Here is a 23,094-nt window from a genome sequence, read left to right on the forward strand (position 1 = left end):
AAAGAAAAGTGAACAAACAAAATTAACAAGCCTTCCAATGATATGTGTATCCATCTGACTTGCTTGGTATCGGACATAATATAATTTAAATTCATAGTTCCTAACAAAAAGATTCTGTTGTCCTTTTCTGGAGCCAGTAACATCAGTGGTAATATGTTATACATAGTAAATACTTCTGAAGGAACTGACTGTAGGCTTCTATAAACATCTTTGGCCTTCTGTTATTAAATATTACATAAATGCCACAATAAACCTACCAATATAACAATTTAAAATCACCTAAACCTACTTTTTTCTCTCTAAAAAATGGTATTCGCAGCACACACGAAAAATTAAGCCTAACGTTTGAAAATTAAACACCATTAGTAGACACATTAAATATGGGTTTTGTTTACATCCTCTGAGAAAACCGCGAAATACCTAAAGAATTCTTATTCTGGAATATGGTAATGAAGACCTTTCCTAATACAAAATATATCGCCATGAAACGTTTTTTAAAATAAAATTATTTCGGGCAACAGGCGAATAAGACATTAAATCCATACATATTTACAAGTAATATTTGATGTTTATAAATATAACATGAGGCTACAGAGTGAGTTTGATGCACTTTCAGACTAGTTCTGCAGGCTGCAGTAAAGTATTCCTAAGAATTAATCTGAAAGGTGTGCGCTGTCTCTTTAAAAACTCAGAGCACAAATCGATGGGATATCAAACCTTTCTCCAGGAAAAGCATACACAATTCTACATGATTATATTAACGCCGGTGCCTCCGGCTTCAGACAAAATACAGGTGTAGTAACATAATTAAAACTGGATTTAAAGCAGGTCACTCACATCTCGAAATTTGTTCCAATATCTATCCTTGTCGTACTGGGAGACGGTGCTCAACCATTTGTCATTGTCCAAGGAATTTCCATTGTTGTTACTGGTGATAATTTCAGGGCGCCTGCCTTCAACTTGCAGCAGGAGCGCAAAGAAACCCAACAGTGAATGAAGCATCATCTGAAAAAAATACATAGAAAATGACACTGAAAGCGCACAAAACTATAAACAGCAGCGTGTTCAAATTGCTTAAACAACCAATATATAATGATCAGCGTAATATATAAAGATCGATTGTTTTGTCTACATAAAAAAGAGTGTTGTGTGTTGCAATCGACCGCAGAAAACCAGTTCTGCAAAACAAAAAGCGATTGAGGAGGACTAGTTCGGTTTTGCAAAAACAGAATAATTGTGAGTTAAAATTACTTCGATAGAAACCTCGAAACCTTCGCATCTGAAACTGTACTGATGATATTTTTACTTTCTTGGGTACGGTACCTTATATTATTCAACACGTCAGGAAAATAGATTACAGAATAAACAATAAACAATATAATAAACAATTATACTGCTTCCATACATGCATTTAAAATTTCCCACGAATTTACCTTCCTGTAAGCGTTCCTTCGCAGTTAAACCAGAATATATGCAGTTTCTTTCTGTCTTTGCACCGCTTTCTTTCTATACAACGCTGCTACGATTACCAATCTTAAATTCGCTTGTACCGGGCTATCCAAAACACAGGCTGCGAGTTTGATTTTAATTGTCGTTTTCTTTATTTTGTGTCAAACGTTAGGAAAGTATCCAGGAGTCTTGCGCCACCTCTCAACTCCGTTGCGAAGCTGACTTGAAATTGCAAGTGCGAGCAGCAGGATTGAACCACGAAACAATGGCAATCTCCACCCCCAGAAAACAGCGGAACAGACTCCCCCTTCTTTCTGGAGAGACCCCACCTCCAGGAGCAGTGCTTTTTCCTCCCTCGAGTGTATGCTTGGTAGCAGGTGTTCAACACTTCGCTGAAACTGGATCGTGCCTTCAAATTATCAACGAATGTAACCTTAGCTCAACTGAAGCAGGTCGTCAGCCATACTGTCATGAATTTTCCCGATCAATTAACATAGATAGGATGTTATGTTTTTCCCCTTTCGTAATTTTCAAATTGGGTTGCACTTCCTACAGTATGTACCTAAAACTTTGCTTATTGATATTTAAACTGAACAACTCGACTGAACAATGCATATTCGTGTTTTGTGCTGAACAAGAAGAGACTGGACTTCGTATGTGATCATAAGGACCAAGTACAAAATATAGAGGACTATAAAGACTGAGTCCTGTGTATTCTGTTAATTCGAGATAAAACACGCAACCGTGTGCGAGTGAAATTTAAACTGCATACCACTCACTCATTTGACTTGCAGCTTAATTCTCACCTACGTGACCTGTAAGCCTACAAATCTACTCTGTTAACGCTCCATTTGTAAACTATTGTAGAAGCTGCTTCTGCATAATTGCTCATAGTGACAAGAAAATAATAGACTATCATGTTGTCATTACATATACTATAATGCCTAATGCAAAGTGAAGACGTTCAATAACTTGAAAAGGTGCTACTTTTAAAGGTAGAAGACAAATTAGATAGCTAGACCTAAAGAAACACTCGCCGTTAAAAGTTCAATACCGCATAAAGGTATTTCCAGGTTTTTCACTTGACCGTCGGCTACTTTCTAATGGAGTTCTTTAACTGAATGTCTTATATTCATTTGTATTTGGAGTTGTATGGATCACTATTCGTGGTTGTTCCTGTGGTTTAATGGTAGGTGTACAGTACTGCACAAGAGCCGCTAGTCTTTTCCAAAGCAGAGAAGAGCTGTTCTTTTCAGCACCACGAGGTTCTTCCAGACAGTAGGACTGACGCTAGGACTGTACATAGAGAGCGAGCTTTTTCCTGAATAATGACAGAAAAAATGAGTTCACATATGGTCTTTAACAAACATCCCTTATTCCTACAAAAAAAATCCGATGTCTTGTGGTCAACAATAAAGTCTTGAAATGCTGTCTGTTCTGAATTATTTAGGTTTCAGTGCTTTGTGTATCACTGTGCTCTTCAATACAAGAGCCACGGGGACGTGGCAGCCCCTGGTCCCAAAGGCAATATTAATTTGATACCATATAAGACGGATGAGATACGCAGACAGCGGTTTATGAGCGCCAACTGTGCAGTGATAAACGATAAGACAGAGAGGCAATCAAAATGGGCTGGGAAACATAGGCGTTTGTTTGCCGTTCAATATAAATTTTAGGTACGGGAAGAAAGCACAGCTGCTCCCCTAAAGTTTATACAGTAACACACAATTTTCACCTCTACAGATTGATTCATTTCGAAGCGGTAATTCATTCATAAAGCGTATTGCAGACACAAACTAGAACTTTATTTCGATTTAAATGTATGTCTATGAATTCGGCATTACTGATTTGTCCTGCACCCCATTTGCAGTGACGCTTCACTCTCCTGAAATAATTAAAGCAACATGGGACTAAATGTAATTAACTGTAGCGGGCGCGATTATATGCGTTTGCATTGGGGCTTTTTTCTTACAAAACGGGTAAAACAGATCTTCAAGCATACATAAACAGTACTGTATATGGTATCGCCCAAATAGCCAGACATCGTTGTTTACTTCTAGGTGTTACAAGTACAATATGTTGTACTTGTTACAATCAGTAAAAGAAAACCCTGAGCCTCCAGGTCGATGTCGTGTAAATCTCACTGCCGTAGTAAGGATACAGGGCGAGGCAGCAGGTAATGTGCCCGAGAAGAACATAATCTCTAGAGAAACATTCAAATACATCAAAAAGATATGGGCTTTCATTATTGAGTGTTATGGACGTTCGTGCCCGCTGGTATATTCCATCAGTGTAGCATAACGTCCAGTTCTTTCGGAGTAAATATGTTGTTAAAAATTTATATGAAGGGAAGGATCATTTCTTCTTCAGTGTCCTTTAGTACTGATGCCGTGAATGGTCTGCTCTCGATGAATGTTTTTATTCCAATGTTTCGATTTTTTAAAGGAGATCATTTTAGTTTTTCCAGGCATACATGTGGCAACATTCCACTGCTTCCATTCATTATATATATGAATGAAGCTATTGACAGGTGGAGTACTGCTTTGTTGTGTACTTTACTCATGTACATTGTGTACATATCTCGTGAAACTGCAAATTCCTGGGCTTTGGGATTATGTGTATTTTAAACCGTTTTAATTTGTAACCAACTTTGTGCGACTATGCGGCACTTCTTTAGACAACAAAACCCAAGGAAAACATTCTCCAATGTAGCTGTTTAAGCACTATTTCGGATGCGCAAAATATTCTTAAATCAGAACCGTAATGATGTGTTGCGACAAACTGTTACGAAAGCAAGTCATTCTTAAACAGACCGAGCACCCAATCCTTTAATTTACTGTATTTATCTCAGATTAAACTCCGATCGAGGTAAACGTTAGTTTTCCTTAATTTTCGTTTAACGTTATAGTATAACAAAATAATATCCTGCAAACAGTCCAAAATATTTGTATACTGAAATCGTGCAGAAAATTAATGTTCGGTGTAAATAAACTAGTATAGTATTACTAAATTCAGATGACAGAAGTGCCCTCTGGTGGCCGAACGAGCAAATACCTTCCTGCTGGTGTGACGCTTTCTGCGAAGAATTAAATGAAAACCATAATAGTTCAGAAAAATAGTTCAAATTTTTTTATGATTGCATACCACTTTCTGCTTCAATGAATAAATCTATTGTGAAATCCGATTTACTTGCACACATAATGCTCCTTACATGCACACATAATGGCTCGTAGCTCTCCTCTTATGTGGCATTACTTAAGATGCCAGAATCATTGGTGAAGTGACTGCATTTGCAGTTGAACAAGCAGAGGTGAATTCCATGCTGAACAGTAGGAACTAATAGGGAAAAAAACAGAACTTTGCAGTTTTGCGGATGTGGATCCTTCTTCAAAGTTGTGGAAGAATGAGAGAGGGACAGGAAAATAGAGGTAAGGAGGTGCAGAAGGAGGACAAAAGAGAGTGTGAAAATGGGATTGAGAAGCTCATATCTTTGTTAACCTACACATGTATACATGCATGTCAATGTAAAGCTATGTGAAGTAATAGCCACCTGTAATTCCCAGGTATATGTATATTATTTGTAACAGAATTGCAAATGGCAAAAAAGATTAGGCATTAATACACTCAAACCTAAGGCCATTATACTTAGAACATTAAAAGTTGAAAAAATAACTTGCACCACAAGCTTTCTACTAAAGCCTCAATGGTTTATTTAAATATTATTTAAAATAATACAAATTGTATTGCAAAAAAATCTCATCTTTATCTCAGTGTAGAAAGGAGACATAGAGACACCTTATCTAAGCTGTCAGACTGACTTCCACACGGGGGCATTACCTTGGTTTTTCCCAGTATTTGAATAAAACTTTGGTTCTTGTCGTGTCAACCAGATCAGGATTGAGTGGTCTGTTTTACAGAACACTTATGTTAATTAAAAACATAAATCTGCAGTAGGATATCAGTCATCCCAGAGAGGCAACAAAAGTTAGGCACTTTCTGCACAAGCACATTGATTGATAAATATCAAGTAATAACGTTTTTTAAGAGTAACCTTATTCTGACATGATCAGATAGTTCACCAATGACATAAAATCATTCACAACTCTCTCTCGTCGATACAGATGTCTCTACTGTGGATAGTTCCGTCAAGAGGCGGTTGCACATTGCTGCTCTGTTGGTGCTCAATGACCGAATGACTTTGGTAATTTTATTCATAAAAAATATCTTCACTGTATGAATTTGAATTTTGTGATCAGACAAGATAAGCTGCTGGACAGGACCAGAAGCTGACACAGAAAAATAAAACACAATTGGAAAACGCAGCTTTGATAAAAGTTCCCTGTGTGCGGTTTATTTTACAGCGCCTGAAGTGTCGTGTCTTGGCAACCACTGCGTGTAAGGTGAAGGTTTTCCTCTTGACATAGTCTTCTGTAACAGATTCCTCAGCTCTACTGACACACAGAAACAGCACCAGTGGGTGATCTTTATTTTGAGGGTTATTTCCTAGGACACAACTGTTGCAGCTTGATGAATTCCACAACATTATATGCAGCAGCACCAAGACATTTCCAAAGGAGTCAATAAAAGGCAATTGTTACCACCTCTTGTATGAACATCAGCCCACCAATCAGCTCAGGCAACAGCAAAACTGTCCACATGGTTGCTGATGTCAGACAACGGGGGTGTTGGATCAGTCCGAGGAAGGAAACATCAAGCTGGATGAAGTGGCCAAGGACTTTTTTGATTGCACCGGGACGTACTTATCTATAGCAGACTGCTCTGCAGCCATGATGGTTCACTAAGGCCAGCAGTGCAAATTCTCCTGCTGCCCCTTACCAGCAGTTACTTTGGCTTCCTATGTCCATGTCCACTATCCGGGGCAGCCTTCCGCTTGCCCCACCTTCCAGGTACCCCGGCTTTACTGCAGGGGGATCCAGGAACTTCTTTTTATTTTTGTTGAACTCTAAGGGGGAAAAAAAGGAATCCATTTTAAGAGCCCATCTGAGCATGTATAATAAGTTAAGGAATGTATCTGATGAAACCTTAAGCCTTAACTTTGAATCAAATACATTATTTTTCTTCTGTGGTTTTTTCCTCAACGAGTATGTGCTATATAATCAAATCTTTCTCTCAATGCCTTCAGGAAAACTGAAGTACTTCAGAAGAGGAGTTATTGTCCCCACATAACTAAATGAGAGAAGAGAGCATGCATGGACTAATAAAGTTATAATTATAATTTAATTACAATTATAAAAGCTAACACCTGTAAGCACCAGGCGCCATTTTCAGGCTAAATAACAGTTGTTTACTGTTCATTCTACTTAAAAATGATAGAAAGTTGGTGTGCAGCAACATTGAAAAACAGATCCAAATGGGTAAGTCTTTAAAAGCAAACATAGTACCAGAAATAGCCAAGAGCATTTTCCGTCTTGCCCCAAAAGTTGAAATTCCCACTTCTTTGAGGTCCTCATCAGAGAGTGTCAGAAATGTCTGAAAGTCAATCTAGAGAACGAAGGAAAAGAGACATAGCGTGAACAGCAAAAACATTTTTAAAAGACAGGAGAAAACTATTCTGATGTACCACTTCACTACACTGCAATAGCATTATTGAAATCTGACACAATACATGTCCCAACAAGCAATGGTTATTAGTCACTCTAGGCCAAAATGTTGGCTTGTGTTAATGAAATTCTGTTGGATTTTTATACAAGTAACCCTGGTGTGTGCTGTGTAATGGAAAAAAAAATCAGAATTGAATTTTTATTGATTTTTTCCTAGAGGTTTCAGTGACTCAACATCACCTTCATAAATATTGTTTATTCATTACTGGAATGTTTACTTGACTTATGTGGCACTGTACTGTCAAAGTGGAGAACATAGTAGTTCAAAAGCTATCTTACTGTATACAGGGCTGCATGCAGTTCACATTATATGATGGGGCTAGGAGTAGAGATTCTTCAAACAAGGAGGACAAGGAGAATAATAAAAACCTCTTCAGGTGTGTCCACAGGTGTGTCTTCAGGTGTGTCCACACCTGAAGAAGGCTTTACAGCTGAAACGTGTTTTCTCTCTTCTCCTTTCAACATGGAATAAACCTATTACTTGTTCCTTTGGAGGCTACGTGTATGCTGACGCAGCTACCCACCTGAACTAATAATAACCTTTATTAATAAACCAACTTTTCAAACCCATGGATACAGACAAATATTAATTAACATTTAAATGTGAAGGGGAGATATGGAAGTCTATATTGATTTATGAGCCTTGGGGTGAAACAATGAAAGAAACTCTAAGGTGGTAAGGTGCAAAAGGAATTCTTCAAGTAACTCTGTTTTCCAGGATGTGGTTACTGGTATTAAGCAAAACACACACCTTTTTATAATTAATTCTAGATTGATCGCCTTACTGGTACATTTTTTTTTAATTTAACACACAAGAATACCAACACACACACATTCTCTAGTTGGTACTTTTTTACACCTCCTAATAAATCCAAACTGAATAATCAAATAATCACTGCATGGAGCTTTAGGGAGGAGAGCTGTACCTCCTGTTGTTGGAAGATGTCGATGTATTTCCCCAGGCCTAGCTGACTGAAGAGCTCTGGCAGATCTGTAGTATGCTGAGGGGTTGGAGTGGGTGTACTACTGCTTGGCCTGCTCAGCGATGAGACACTCTCAAAGTAATTACTGCAGCTAAGGAAGGCTTCAGTTGGAAAGAAGAAGAGGGAATTAGTGTCTGACATGTAATGAAAACATTTCAGGTTCACTGGGTTAGTGTTGGTTTATTGCAAAATGTACTAGAATATTATTTACTTTTATTATTAGTAATTTCCCATATAATGGTTGGAAAATAAGTTTTCGGAGTTTCTTTAATCTTTAAACCTCAGACCAAGGTTAAACAATTTACAATGTAATGTATTTCATAAGAGAAAAGATCCAGAAGGATTCTTTCAGACGCAATCATGTGAAACACAACAAAATAAAACAGCAGCAATATAGCACTGTTGCGTGAAACCCCTACAAAATTTGTCTGCCCTGCTTCTCGTCGACGAGGACACAAAGGCAGGGAAGGAGGACACCGATGAAGATGAAGATGAAGAGGAGGAAGGCGGTGGTGATGAAGGTGCAGGTTCTCTCCTTTCCCGCCAGTTTTCAGAGTTACTTCCGCTGGTGAGCTTGTCTTTACTGAGGGAATTGTGCAAGCTCCATGTCTTGAAGATGGAGGGTGAAAACAAAGACAAAACGTAGGGTTACTTTGGGAAACTCCTTTCGGCATCTTTCTCTGCCTGAGGATGCATGTTCCAGTAACACATAATAATGGCAGAGCTGAATGTGTCCTTTCACCTGCAGATTTAAAGCAATTTGTTTCCAGCCACATGGGTTTTTTTCTCTGTATGTGCCTGAATGGATCCAAGGAACTGTCAACAAGCCTACGTGGGAGTTTGAAAGCTACAATCCTAATGTCAAAAGGTGATAGAGCACCAGAGAGACTCTTTTTTCTTCCAAAACACCTCTTATACAGTTCTTTCATGATACAGGCCCCTCATATATCCTCACCCATGAGAAAGCAGGGTATGATAAACATGATTGTCTTCATAGACAACCCTTGAATATATTTGGAGTATTTATAATCCCTTATACTTATATTCCACAACAAAAAGTATATGTTCTGGAACTAAAACAATAACAGAGGAAAAACAACTACTTTGGGTAATAAATAAAATGATTAAAACATTTATTTTAAATGTATAAAATATGTTTAATAAATAAGCAGTCAAAACTGTGCTTCTGTTGAACTGTTCATTCCTATTTTTAATTATTTTACATTTAAGGAGTTAAGTGGGTAGGAAACAACTGAAAGTAAAAAGCATTACATTACTTCCTAAACTCTATACAAGATAACTTAGGAAGCAATACATTTGGACAAGAATTTTCTTCTTAAATTAAAAGAAATATTTCACTCAAAACAGAGTTTCCAAATGTATTAGAGCAATAGACTTAAAGCAACCTGTCACTGAGACTATTCATAGCACTAAATGTTCACCACTATCATTCACACAAATTACTGTGAAACCTATCACACATTTGCTGCATGACAGATGGTCAGCATGTAAATTGCAATCTAATAAGTAATTGGATGTGAAGCCTTACCACTTACCCCAAAGTGCTACGCATTCAGCTTATTCCACCTACACTGCCTTTCCATTCACGAGTCAAATTAACGACACCTGAGCAGTTCAACAGCCAAACATGCACTGAGCAAAGAGAAAGACATCTGTTGCTGTAAGTGTCTGCTGATGTTTTGAATTTTTATTTAGAGCCGCAAGCCGAGATGTTTTTTTCACCTTTATGTCCAAAAGGAAACAGGAACTTGGTTCACAATTTGTTTTTCGCGTAGAGCAGATGGTCTTGCTATTCACGTTATGAGTGGAAGAGGATACCTGGGTACTGCTGTTATCTAGGTATGACCTGTAGTTGCGCCGACTGACACAGCGGAGCTCCTTTGCTGCCTCTGCAGGCATGGACTTTGAGAAGCCCAAGCCACTCCAGGTATCTGTGGGAGTTCGTACTTCTGTCACTACTGGCTTCTTCTGCATTGCTGAAACACAAAATCACAGAAGCAGGAGCAACTAAATATGGGCTGTGCGACCTCAAATCAACCTGAACAGGTCAATTGCAGATTCAAACATCTTATTTGGAAAAAATCATTAACAGTAATATTCAGAAGAATATTGTAAGTACTGTATATTTTTAATTACAAAAGACTGATAAGCTCTTCGTATCTGGATGTTTATGCTATTCACTGAGTACTTTATCAAGTGAATGAAACAAAAGGTTTGATTCAGGTTTGAAGTAAAGACTGTTGAACTACTAGCATTATTTGTTCATATTACTGCTGATTAACTGCAAGCATAATGCTAAAAGGCCTCTGCAAGTTAGAAATGTATTTATTTAATAAGATTAACTTTTAATTACAGCTCTGCTATAGAGATTAATGTACCAGTAACAGATATTTTAATTAAAGAGTGCTTTAATCTTATGGAAAATTAATCATACAAAACAGTTATAAAAACAATAGAATATGGAAAATAAATTATTTGCATAAAACTGTCATATTTGGCATCCACAAATAAACTCCCAATTGAGCATATTAAGAATCCTTTTGCAAAGTTTGCATCTTACCTCTTGTTGCTAAGAGTTTCTTCTTTTCATAGTCGTATTCCTGAAACAATGAAAAGGGCATATAGTAAACCAGCACATGAAGATAAATTGTCTGAAATTTTTTAATGATTTATGTTGACTGAGTTGGTTAACTGTACAGACAGACCAACCAATTGCTGAACAAAAGTTACATATGTAATTTGCTTTGTGTCCTTTGACACAGGAAGATGAGCAGAGACACAATCACAAACCTGTGTTAGAATTTGCTACCACCAAGGTCACTGTATCAGCAAGGCAATTCTTGAAACTACATGTCAATTCCATTCTTGTGTTCCACTTGACTGGCCTGTTTGTAACTTCTGAAATTACCAGTCAGATGTGGGCAAAAGGTACAGTGTTCGTGAATTTCTGCACAGAGGTCACTTTAATTTTAGCACTAAAAACTTTTTGTTTCTTACACACTTAGCTCACAAGGTATTAGGTTTTTGGAACCTATGTACTTGTTTCACATGCACTTAACTGAAGAACTTATATTTAACATTCAATATATTTCTGTCTGAAGTTTCAGTGAAACACCTTTAATGCAACATTCATTTAAAGTTGCAAATTAATGTCTATACATGACAAATGAGCCAGTAGCCATCATGCATCAATATTACTCAGTGTTAATCTATAATGCTTTAATTGTATCCATAAATGATCTATGAGCGCTCATTTATACTAAATTGGTTTCTTTTTGCCATTAATAAATGCAACTTTCATCCCTTTAATTAAACTGGTGCAAGAGTTATTTTTAATTTTAATATGCGTTTTAATCACTACAGATTAATTCTAATTAAACTATGAAGCAAACAGCAGGCATTTATGTATGATATGTCCATACAGAAAAGGGAACTTCAGATAATACACTCATACAAACCTTGGGTGAAATGGAAAATACAAAATATTTTTGGGTTTTCCTGGGTTAGGGAGAAAACCTACAAATGCCTGAGATTCGATCCCTGTTTGGTCCCGGTCAGAACATGAACAGAACATCCCAACTGACATGAGTTGAATTAAACAGATGTAAATTGAACCTTTGCTTTATTTCTCATTTTACAAAATTCGAATTTCTTTTTTTTTTAATTTTCTATACCTCAGTCTTCATGGAGGCAGTGCCTGACTCTGTAGTTTGCATGGTGTCTGTCTTAACATTGTTCACTGTATCTGCATCACTGTCCTCATCACTTTTTAACAATCTGAAAGAAACAGCAGAAATGATTACTTTGTATTTAGTGTCTTAGACAAATGATTGTGAACAATGTGAAATGAACTGAACACAAGGTACAAGAACTAAAATATGTCCTGTTTTCATTGCAACACTTTCACATTAAAGGGGAACTGTAGTCCCAATTTCTCAGAACGGTTATTAAATCTTGGTAACAAAATAAACTTATCGAATTAAGCACAAAATTGTGAACTTTGTGAAAGTGCTCTATGGTTGCCATGTTGTCACAAACCCCTAGTCTCGCAACAGGCGAGTTTTCGAGAAGAGTGACATGAAGCTGCTCTTCCTGCTCCCTAGTCACTATAATCACTAATGTAAAGTGATATACGAGCAAATAAGGACAGGCTGTGCATGAGACATTTCACGAATTAAGCAGAAAATCGTGAACTTTGTGAAAGTACTGCATGATGACCATGTTGTCGCAAACTTCTTGTCTTGCCATGGACGAGAGAGAGTTCGCAAGAATTGTGACTTAAACCAACCTTCCTGCTCACTAGTCACTGTAATGACTAATCTAATGTGATGCACAAGCAAATGAGTACAGGTTGTACAGCAGACATTTCACCACAGAAATGTTCCAATGTGATCTCCATGGAGAGTTAACAAGTAGTATTTATCAGCAAATCTATATAGATGCCGAGAGCAATATTTATTTTGGATTAAAAGAGATGTTTTCACAAGCTGGCTTGTTTACATTGTAATAGGGCTGCTTCACATCACCAGACATTTTGTTGACTTGTTCTGAATTGCAGAATTTGACACTGCGCATGCCGGGACATTTAGCTTATTTTGTGCCGTAAAGTTTACAAGTTACTTTGTAGATTTTACTTTTACTGTGATTTGAAATGCACTCATCAACGCTGGTTCTTTCTAACCCCAAAATATAAAAATAGAGGTGCATTTCCCCTTTAAGAATATTTGAAGACAATGATCTCTAGCGCACAAAAAAACAATCTGACACCACTGTGGGCTCCTGTTCATGGAAAGCCCGACAATCTAAAAGCAGTTGAGGTCAGGGTTGCAATCTACAGAAATGAAATGGCGCACAGTCTATATCTGATTGCAGCATTTTAAGGTTTTTCCTTGAGGACAGCACAAGTCAGTCAGTGTCTGAACATTTGTCATTTCTTTAAAAATAAGGTTCATTATTTCTCAACGCAAGTTATTACACTGCAGGACAGGCTTGAAAATATCAATGAAGAACACTTACAATTTGTACAGGTTCTGGGATCCGGCAGACTCATGTGAGGTTGTCCTGCTTCCACCCAGTTTACTCCTAATTTGAAGGTTTGTTGAGCTTGAACCCTCTACTTGTTCTTTTGGTTCTGAATTATCATTATTTGGTTGCTCAGTCACAGAAGAGCTCTGCAGATGTTTAGTCTCAGAAGCCTGAGGAAGAAATAAAGGAAGCAAATTAACAATGGCTTTGTTTTACAAATATTTGTTTCCGAGCAAACCTGAGGGCAAAGGTAGCTCTCAAAATAATGTTACTGATGCGATCAGTTGATGGACAAGAAAGTGAATATGTGAAAAGAAAATTAAATAAGCCATTCCTTAATAATCTTACTTTTTCCAAGCAGTCAGTTTCATTCCTCTTCAATGATCCTTTGCCCTCTTCATGCAGCAGAGAGAGACCCGGAGGTGGGGAAAGTCTAGTTTTCACCTGCAAAAGGGCACTGACCACTGCCTCTGGAGTTGGGAAAGCTCCTGGTAAAAACAGAAAACCTATACTAAACATCTTTTATAGGTAATTTCTCCTGGGTTATTTTCATGAAGCTGACATCATCTATGACCTGCTTGACAGTTATAGGACACATAATATGTTCAACATTTCTATTTGTCTGTACTCTAACACTTGCTGCTGCTGTTTGAAATCAATGTTCTCTCAGTGTTGCAATTTTTAATCACTATGCTTATTTCAAATGTAAATGTTACATTAATCAAAATATAATTTGTTGGTATTAAAATAAAATGTAATGAGCACATTTAGCTTCTTTAAACATGAAGTGCAAGCAGTGGATATTTTTTAAATACCTTTGATCTTTCCTGTAACTACCCTCTTGTGTCTTATATGAAAAGGAGATCAGTCATATTTTCTTCTGATCCCTGCATAATATGTTGTAATCATGAACAGTACTTCTCAAGTTCATAGTTTCTTTTATGTTCAACAAACTAATTTACAGAAAAAACATAAAAGCAGAAAATCTAAATTCCACTCACAGAGCAGGGTCAACTTGCATAATACAAGAGAATACTATATGAAAAAGCATTCTAAATAGGAAAAGAGGGTCATAATGTATTAGATTCAGATTCAGATTGCAAACCTTACCTGTATCTGCAAGACCTAGCTGTTGCATAATCAGATTGAGCCAGTAATTAGTTAGACCATTGGTTAAGGGAATATCGCAGGTAGGCTTTACTGCTACAGGAACCTCGATGGTTTCTAGACCCAACAGCAATCTTCTTACTTCATACAAGTTTAATACATTCCTTTCCAAAGTCTTCACTACAACTGACTAGGAATTGGAAAACAAGAAGAATTAAAATAGTGGTACTATTAAAACAGAAAACATACACAAACATTTTCCACACATTTTAATTTCTTACAGTCAAACCATGGGTGGATAAGCCTTTAACTAGCCTAAAGTTAAAAGAACAAACACATTTTCTTAGTTTGAAGAGAAACACTAATAATTTTTTAGGTCTCTCTCTGTAAATTTCAAAGTTTGAGTGAACCAGCATTCAAAAGTTTCCAATGGATGGATATAGACTTAATCATATCTAATTGAAGGAATCAGAATGTTTAGCATGGCAGTGATATAGGAAAGGAGGAAGAGTCAGGAAACCTTGGTTGTCTGCTTCACTTTTGGCTTGACGCTAATGAAAACCCCAAGGTTCTGCATCATTTGGCTGAGCTTGGAAGGATCCACATCTCCATCTTCTTTCATGTCAAACATCAAGCAAATTGGCAGACAGTCCTGCAGACCAAGAGGAATGGTTATTAGTAGTTACAATTACGAGAACTATTATGCCAATTAATCACCTAACAATTTGATTGAGGTTTTTTTTTCCCCAATAATTACACATTTTTAAATCATATTTGAATACTACAGGTTCAAAAGCTCCAAACTAGCCAACACAGTCAAATAAAATCATAGAAAACATTATACATAATTTGAAGACAAATTGGAGAGTTACAAGCCAGCTGCAGTTTTGGGATCACGTTAGATGCTGATGAAAAGCTTGCAGGTAAAGGAAAAGTTTTCTGATTCATTTGTAAAGAAGGCTTTTCATATGAGGGCAGTGTAATCAGTCCCATCGACAGGCTGAGCATCCCTTTGACGAGAGCTGAGCATCATTGATTAGTGAAGACATAAGAAAAAGGAGAGTCTAGCCATGTCAGAAACAAAACACACAGTGAAAGCAGTGAGTGATAGTGCAGAAGATCCTATTGAAATCAACTCAACACTTCTAATTTCAGTTAGCAGTATACAGATCAGTAGCAAACACAGTGTCTCACAATGTTTCAGCCACATCTGTGCCATGCAAAATACTGTTTAACACAGCAGGTATTGTGGTGAACAAACTGTGATAATCTCTCAACCTAAAAACACTGAATTGCTTACTAAAAATGTTAAATAATAAGCACATAAGGCACCCAACAACCCAGGCAAAAAAGAAGTAGGTGTGACAGCTTATACTTACTATAAATATTATGTAATGCCAGCTGCATACATTTAGATTGCTTAAAAGATTTTTATGAATTGTATTGATAAGCTAAAGAATAAGAATAATTTAAGACTTTTGTGTTTTCTAATAATAATTTTGAAATTAACATGTTCTTAATAAAGAATGTGCTTGGGTTTTTTTTAAGATTTAGAATAGCCTATTAATTTTGTTATAATATCCTGATATTCCCAACTCTGAATCCTTACACCACACACAAGGGAAAATTAAGATTTGTAGGCAGGATCACACTTCAGGATCACATGCTGTGCAGCCCAGTACCACAGATGCAGAGACAATTGCCTGCAAGCCCTCGGGAGGCCACAGGGGTTATCGTTTGTGTGAGAGCTGAGAGAGTCCTGGACGAATAATCTCACTCTAACCTCTACCAATCATGCATCGCCTCTTGGGCAATACCTGTGACATGTCACAGGCTTAAACCCATGATCATAGAACTCATTCCACACTCAGGAGTTTAAGCTAATCAAGAACCCCCAGGCTACTATTAATTCCTGGGTTTTCTGAAAGTATTACCCTGTAAGATGGACTCTTTTACATCACTACCATTATTAAACAATATCCATTATTAATAATCCAATGAATCAACTAATGCTCTTAAGTCAAACGAACCAATATATTAACCTGGGTACTCACCAGAAGCTGCTGTTTGGCCAGACAAACAGAATCTGTGGTTCCCTGTATCAACAGCATGGATCGGCTCTGAGGAGCGTTCAACTCAGGAAGGACAATCTGAGTCTGGGTCATGTGCATAATATTGATGAAGTTGGCGCCGTTCTGGCCGATTAAGAACAGGTGCTGCTGGGAGGTGATGTCGAGCTGTGTACTCACAGTGACGCTGACATCAGCGCCGATCAGCAGCTCAATCAACACACACGTTGCCTTCTGTCAGGAGATTGAAGTTTTCGAGGGTCAGAGTGTGTTTTTACCACGATTACAGTACCTATAATGGGTTTCACCCCACAGCACTTCACAGACCAGAAAGAATTATACAACTACCACTGAAGAGCATTGCCATATTGTAACATATTATCCATTTCTGAGTAAATACTGGGTCTGATTGTGAACTCATGAAAATAAATTTGATCTGGGAATTTAGGAAGGACACCGGAGATACACTCCTACACTTTCAAACATGGCAATATAATCTTATCTATCCACAATTACCTAGGGTGAGACAGAATGAGACAGCAGCAATGTTTTCTTAATAAATTCATAAAAATAGATATTCCAGATATTAAAATAAATATGTAGCACACTTTTATTTAATTTCAATGAAATACTATATAAAGTGCTAAACATTGAAAAGATTCTAAAGTGGAGAAGAAACTCATCTGAGAAACAAGCCACATAGCCTGGTTCACCTTGACAGAACAGCAGTTGCCCTGCAGGCCCCTCACTGTGCAGGTAGTGCTGTAGAACTTTGGCTGCTGTCGAAAGGAGATGGTGACATTAAAGGTCTGGACTATGTGTTGAATCACTGGAGAATTCACATCAGGTACGGTCTGAGGAACCATGCCCACAGGCAGGTCAAAGCTCAGAACCAGAGGCTGAAGTTCCTGGAAAATAAGTTTGCGTAAGATTTTTTTTTTCCTCTTACCTGAACAATTATTCATCTACACAGTTACTGAAACATTGCTAGGAAGATTTAATTCCACTATTAGCAAAATATTAAGCTATATAAATATACTATTAAAAAACAGTAATCTACTATATTTGTCTTAGTTTCCCTATAAATAAACTGAAAAAAGATGCTTATAAAATATGCAATACAATATTTACCCTTATTCTTCTCCTGGCAGATTCCACACCAGACACAGGCCCAGCAATTGAAACCTAGGCAGAATGGAGACAGTTAAAACACAATACAATGTATTCCATAGAAAAGAATGATTTGTAGTCTTTTTAAGCAAATAGTATTTTAAACTCACTTCCAATGTGGCTTTAAGTATTAGACCTTTATATAATTAGCAATAGTAAAAAGCGTATTTCAGCATATATTTTTAAGAAATACCTAAATAAAAAGAATATTTGAAAGCCTGGATCACTTTCCTGTTTCTCTGTTTTTCCTTCATGCCACTGTGCAGTATCTCAAATGGGTTTGCTTGCCAATTAAATCTCAAATGCCAGGTTATTCGCATAAATAAATTGGATCATTTACATAAACACTTCTAAACCAAAGTAATCAAGAAAGTACTCAACGTCATCTGGAACATAATATGAAAAAAGAGATTTTTGGAAACATTCTTGCGGTACCTGATTGCTCTTTTCCACATTCACACTGTTGCGGTTGGAGTCTGGGAAGTGTATGTGACACCCTGTCTCCTCCATGACTTTTTTAATATTGCTGCCCCCTTTCCCTATCACATGGGAATGCTCTGTGTAAGCCACATCCATCTTCAGAGTCGCTTTATTTACCTGGACACAGGCAAAGCCATGAGAATCTCAGTCACAGCAATGCAAAGAATGGTGTACTTTGATCTTTGGTTTCCGAACATCTACTGAACAGGACAAGGAAAAACTATGAGGCTAAATGACCTTCCAATCTCATCATCTAATAGCCACTTTTTGTACTGCATTTGAATAACAGACATTGCATAGATGGTGAAATCAGATTGACAAGATATAATTCAGCAAATCAAAGTCAGTTTCCTCTTTGGAGAAACAGATACTTCACATTGATACCAGGGGTACAACATGTGTTCCAGCTGTCAAGTAAATTGGCAGTTTTCCTGAAAAAGTAGTGCTTAGATTTTTCAAAAGCAGAACACATAGTTCTTTTAAAACACAGTCACACCCTGTTATACCTGCCCCTTATGGGTTTTAAATTCAAAATAAAGGATAATTCTCAAAGCAGGATTACCTTTGTCTCCAAAAGTTCTAATATCTTCTTCTTGGCCTCCAGGACATTGTATTTCTTCCCTTCTACCTTAACATGAGGATCTGGCAGAGATAAAACAATATAGATATTTTGAGTTATTGGCATAATATTGAAAACTTCAATGAATAAAGAAATACAAATAATGTACTTGTCCCAAGACAAAGAAGTGCTTGTAACAAAATCAACTATCAGAATTTTAATGAATATGTTAGTGGATCTTTTACCTTTCTTTGACTTTGCCCCAATCTTCAATTTGGAAGGCCATTTAATCTGTGTATTGGTCTCCACCATCACCTGAGAACACCATTGCAAGGGAGAAGTGAAAATAATTTCACCACAGGTTTGACAGACACTGGAAGACAAATTGCATCCTGCTCACAGAGACAATTTAAATAATAATTCAATGTGGAGTCCTGACATTTGATCATCACTTTTAAAAACCCATAGTTTGGTCATTTGGTGAAAAAGGAGGGACAACATTTTTTTCTTCAATCATTCAGATTTTTAATCTACTTACTTTTTGAAAGAATTCTTCACCGGTCACAATGTTTTCATTATGAGGGGCTGCAAAATGAAAGCACAAATCCTTATTGTATTTAAAGCAGACCTGCCTGTTTTAAATACCAAAGCAAGGACATTTAAGATCTTTACAACTTCTGAAGGATGAAACGTTTTCTCGATCACATGTTAAAGAGCGGAATGTCTGTTCCTGCCTTTCCTTGCAGCTGTAAATGCTTGTGAGGAGTTAAAGGAACTTATTAGCATGTGTATGATTGAGTGAGAAGTCCTTATAAACTGGTAAAACCAAGGAAGTAGAGATATTCCAAAGAGCAGGTGCACATAATTGGTCTTCATATTAACATATTAACATATATTAATATGAAGAATATATATATTAACTTAATCTTAAACTGCCTCCTTAACAACATTTGTGTAGCAGAACTCCATAGTTATCATTATGAATCCCATTAAAAAATAATATATTGGATATATTACATTACAGAATAGAATAATATATTACAGTAAACGGTTTGCATGAACATAAAGTTCAACCTATTGTTGTAAAAAGTACATTACATTTTCTACATTTTAATTTCTAGTCATTGAAGCCTTATGTAGTCCATGAATAATATTTCCAAGACATCTAATTACCTTAATTTTGAAAATTGTATATCCTTTTGAATATGTAATTCCTTTCAGAACTCTCAATGTCACATATTTCACTTTCCTAGAGCAAAGCTTATTAAAAGTAACAAGAGCTACAGTATAATCTTTGGAGTTGTGTAATAATATATGGATATTTTCTCTCTTCACACATTAAAAATATCACACAGTTTTACTACTAGAATAAAAGGCATTTTGATTTTGGACATTTTTGTTAACTTTTGTGTTTAAACCTTGTTATCATGCTGTTTACAAAGCTCAAGCAATAAAAAAAATGAAACCGGCAATGTTTGTGAAGTGGAGAGATGACCTATCACTGAGAAACTATAATACTTGTACAAAACGTTGGAATACTGTTAGATACTATTTTTGCAAAGGTTCACATAAAGGCAGTAGCATTGTAACCTTATTACAATGAGCTCATCTTCATTTACATTGACATTTACAAGTTCTTTTGGCCTCTCTCTCTTTCTTTAGTTATGATCGCTATAGGTTACGCAGCCCCTGGCTGTGGAATGGGAAAACAGCATGGGCGCAGAGAAAATACAGGGATTCCAATACTTCTTCAAAAAAAGAGGGTGGCAGAAAATGAACATTTTCATCTCGCAGGCGAAAAAGTTTATTAGCAGCTGTGATAATGTAGTCCCAATTCATGGTACATCACAGGCTTCTGATAGCTGAAGACTTATATCTACCCTTAAAAAGTCCAGTTAGTGGGGTTAGTTAATGATTATAATAAAGTATTCTTCCTCATAATCTGTCAGAAGGCCAGAAACGTTCAACTGGTTGTGTGAACAAGTGCAAATGGCAGCATGTACACAGACCCACCAAACCCCAAAAAGTAGTCCAAATTTATTTTCATACATTTATTGTATATATTGTATATTCTGTTTCATAATACACAATTGCTCAAGTCAAAGTAAATAAATGGCTGTGCTCAGTTGTTGTGATGTTTAGTTTTCTACGGGCAACAGAAATACAGGCACTTTCAAACCAAAGTTTTACAAGTTGTAATAAAGACCACTTACTATGCAACATAGTTTCCAGTTTTTTTCTGTCAATCCTGAATCTCTCCTCTACCCATTCGGGGTCACTGGGGGCTGGTCCACCTCCATCTTCCGGATCAGTGTGGGCCCCTTCCTCCTTAGCGCAACTCAATGCCAAGTCAGTCTGCGAGCCTCCTAGGGCTGCCTGGCGAGTTCCAAGCGTCACTTCTTGACTCTCCTCTGGCGTGGCCATCATGAGTGAAGTGCAGGGTTAGTGTGTCCCCGGAGCCCACAGACAGGAGGTGAATGAGCCACAGGGTCCATCGCTCCCTGATCTACACGGGAGCTCTAACTGCAGCACCAGCCCCGCCTCTCCTGTGCCTCATTTACATTGGGGCTTTTTAACAGCAGCGCACTTATTCACTCGCTGGGGTGAGGGGACGTGTTGAGTGTGAAAAGGGGGTGAGACCACAGAAAAATCTTTTGGCTCAGAGGTCTCCTTTCCCTCTCGCCTTACCCTTACAGCTTTTGCTCCCTAAGACACAATACTTAGAGAGAGCAGTATATTTTTGTTGTGTATATACTGTACATGGGGATGCAGTTAGGATCCCCACAAACAGGAGAACTTGATGTTTTAATATAAAGCTGCGGAGCTTGGTAGGTTCCGTTCCAACAGAGGAATTTCTCAGAAACTTCCCCATTAATTAAGCAATTCATAGAAAACACTGCGACAGAAATCAGAAAGATTTACTTCGTTTCAGCAGCACCTAACAAAGACTGAGCTTATTGTGTGAGCCAGTCACACAATCGTTGAACCTGTTTAGAGAAAACAGCAAGCAAGGCTAAACAGATTTTTACTCACATTCAGCTTCATTGCATTCTGTCGTTTTGAGAAATTCAAACCAAACGAGAAGTGCTGCATTATGTATGTCCTTGAATTGGAAACCTCTTTGGAAAAGGTTCCTTTGAAAAATCAAATATCAGTGGTCATTTTGTAAGCATGGGAATTATTAAAATTTGATTGCTTGAACATTAAAACTATTAGAGTGTGAGAACCCTGAAGATGTAATGGAAAATAAAACCATACTTTCAGCAAAATGCTTTGATAAAACAAATCAAAAAGTTCTGACTCAGTTACATTCTTCACACAGTGTGTAACTTCTCAGCTCGGAAACATGAAACTACTTGTGTCTATTCTGTATTCTTAGTCTCCCTCCACCAGCAATGCCTGAATTAAGGCAGCTTGTTTTTGCTTGAATCCCCAGACTAAGTCCCTCATTAATGCTTTCTTTTGATACAATGCTTTCAGTACTCACTCTAATGCAGTGAGTTTGAGCTCAAGCTCCCATTCAGTTTTCACAGGGAAGAAATAATAGCAATGGAACTTGCACTCTGAGGAACAGCAACCAGGTTTGCAGTGACTAAATTATTTTCACCCAGAGAACAGCATTTTCCAAGCGTCACCTTTTTTTTCTTGTTTCAGTATGACAGTACTAAGTAAAAGGAATTCCTTATTATGCTAGCAAATAAAATAGAAATAATGTCAGACTTATCTGCAGTATGAAAGAGTAAATTACACAGGACAGCTTCTCAAGCAACAGTGTAATATTACATCCATATGCTTTATTCAGGCACTCAGACAGTACTGTTTATTTTGTTAGCATCGAGCACTTATTTTTATTTACTGATTTATGTGTAGAAATCTTGTTTTTTGTAAAGTAACAAGTTAAGAAAGTGTTGCCGGCTACTGTAACTGATGCAATAAACTAAAACAATAACCTATTGTTTGCCAAATGATTCTTCTGGAACTCAATAAGGAATGGGTCACTGTAGAGACAGGCAGGTCATCATGGTTTATACAGTTGTAAAACAAAATCATAGAGTATAGTCGCACACTATACAGAACAACTACTACAGTATTTTCAAGCATTAATTACACAGGATAAATTAACTGGGTACTAGAAAGTGTAAAAAAAAGAACCCAGTCAACAACTCTGCTCCCCCCAACAGTGACTCTCTCAATTAAAAAAAATAGAAAAGGCGCTTGAAATTCCACTGGGCACTGAGCGAACCAAGCTTTCAGGGATGACCTCCAGAAACAATGCAAGTTGAGGACTAAAACAGGATAAAAGACAGACTCCTCTTACCAGAGGCAGCAGTGTGCTTGTAAGTGTTGCTTAGCAACCTGTTTGTTTACGAACAAGAGGGCAGTAAGAAAATCATTAACTAAAAACAAAGAAAATGCCATTTCTCTTACCATCTGCAGTAAAGCTAAACTACTACAAGAACCTGAAAAACAATATTTTATATTTTTCTTTTGTTATGCTTTTTGCTCATTTTAGCCATAGTGCAGTCACTATTTGGTTGCCGGTGACATTACATTAATTTCCTATGGTAGCTTTTTATTCAGCAGTTTTTGGTGTAATTTGGAATGTATTT

At 37.1% G+C, this 23,094-nt stretch overlaps 2 protein-coding genes across 7 annotated transcripts in view; both read right to left on the reverse strand.

The window, feature by feature from the left end:
* spock1 (SPARC (osteonectin), cwcv and kazal like domains proteoglycan 1) overlaps positions 1-1,713 on the reverse strand; it is a 253,417-nt gene extending 251,704 nt beyond the window's left edge. For 2 of the 5 annotated variants that reach the window (XM_015349985.2, XM_069196147.1), the window contains exons 1-2: positions 1,434-1,712; positions 838-1,005 (exon numbers count right to left, since the gene is read on the reverse strand). In XM_015349985.2, coding sequence (XP_015205471.1) covers positions 838-1,005 — 168 coding nt within the window. In that variant the 5' untranslated portion in view covers positions 1,434-1,712. Of the gene's footprint in view, positions 1-837; positions 1,006-1,433 lie in introns of all 5 variants that reach the window. The other 3 variants (XM_015349989.2, XM_069196148.1, XM_069196149.1) reach the window with 2 other exon arrangements.
* A 3,929-nt stretch (positions 1,714-5,642) lies between these two features.
* bicc2 (bicaudal C homolog 2) lies at positions 5,643-22,949 on the reverse strand. Of its 2 annotated transcripts, XM_015349798.2 has the most exons (19): positions 20,698-22,913; positions 19,023-19,069; positions 18,730-18,799; positions 18,488-18,567; positions 17,881-18,042; positions 17,407-17,460; positions 16,989-17,183; positions 16,261-16,509; positions 14,727-14,858; positions 14,210-14,396; positions 13,448-13,587; positions 13,091-13,269; positions 11,749-11,851; positions 10,635-10,674; positions 9,893-10,050; positions 8,473-8,662; positions 7,997-8,154; positions 6,852-6,951; positions 5,643-6,412 (listed from the first exon to the last, which is right to left on the reverse strand). In XM_015349798.2, the coding sequence occupies exons 1-19, from the start codon at positions 20,909-20,911 to the stop codon at positions 6,282-6,284; spliced, it is 2,589 nt and encodes an 862-aa protein (XP_015205284.2). In that variant the 5' UTR covers positions 20,912-22,913; the 3' UTR covers positions 5,643-6,281. The 2 variants fall into 2 exon arrangements, 1 of the variants encoding a protein (XP_015205284.2); XR_001478694.2 differs by lacking the exons at positions 5,643-6,412; positions 6,852-6,951; positions 7,997-8,154 and having other exon boundaries at positions 8,583-8,662; positions 9,610-10,050; positions 20,698-22,949.
* Positions 22,950-23,094: the final 145 nt, after the last annotated feature.

The sequence above is a fragment of the Lepisosteus oculatus genome, chromosome 11 (assembly GCF_040954835.1).
Source record: "Lepisosteus oculatus isolate fLepOcu1 chromosome 11, fLepOcu1.hap2, whole genome shotgun sequence".
NCBI lineage: Eukaryota > Metazoa > Chordata > Actinopteri > Semionotiformes > Lepisosteidae > Lepisosteus > Lepisosteus oculatus.

What these genes read in the sequence shown, in the direction of transcription:
- bicc2 (XM_015349798.2), bottom strand. Translation starts at nt 20,911, where the DNA reads ATGATGGCCACGCCAGAGGAGAGTCAAGAAGTGACGCTTGGAACTCGC. An exon ending in ACATCTTCCAACAACAGGAG is followed by an intron (nt 6,952 to 7,996) that starts GTACAGCTCTCC and finishes TTCGTTCTCTAG; the next exon opens with ATTGACTTTCAGACATTTCT. An exon ending in AATGCTCTTGGCTATTTCTG is followed by an intron (nt 6,413 to 6,851) that starts GTACTATGTTTG and finishes TTTCCCCCTTAG; the next exon opens with AGTTCAACAAAAATAAAAAG.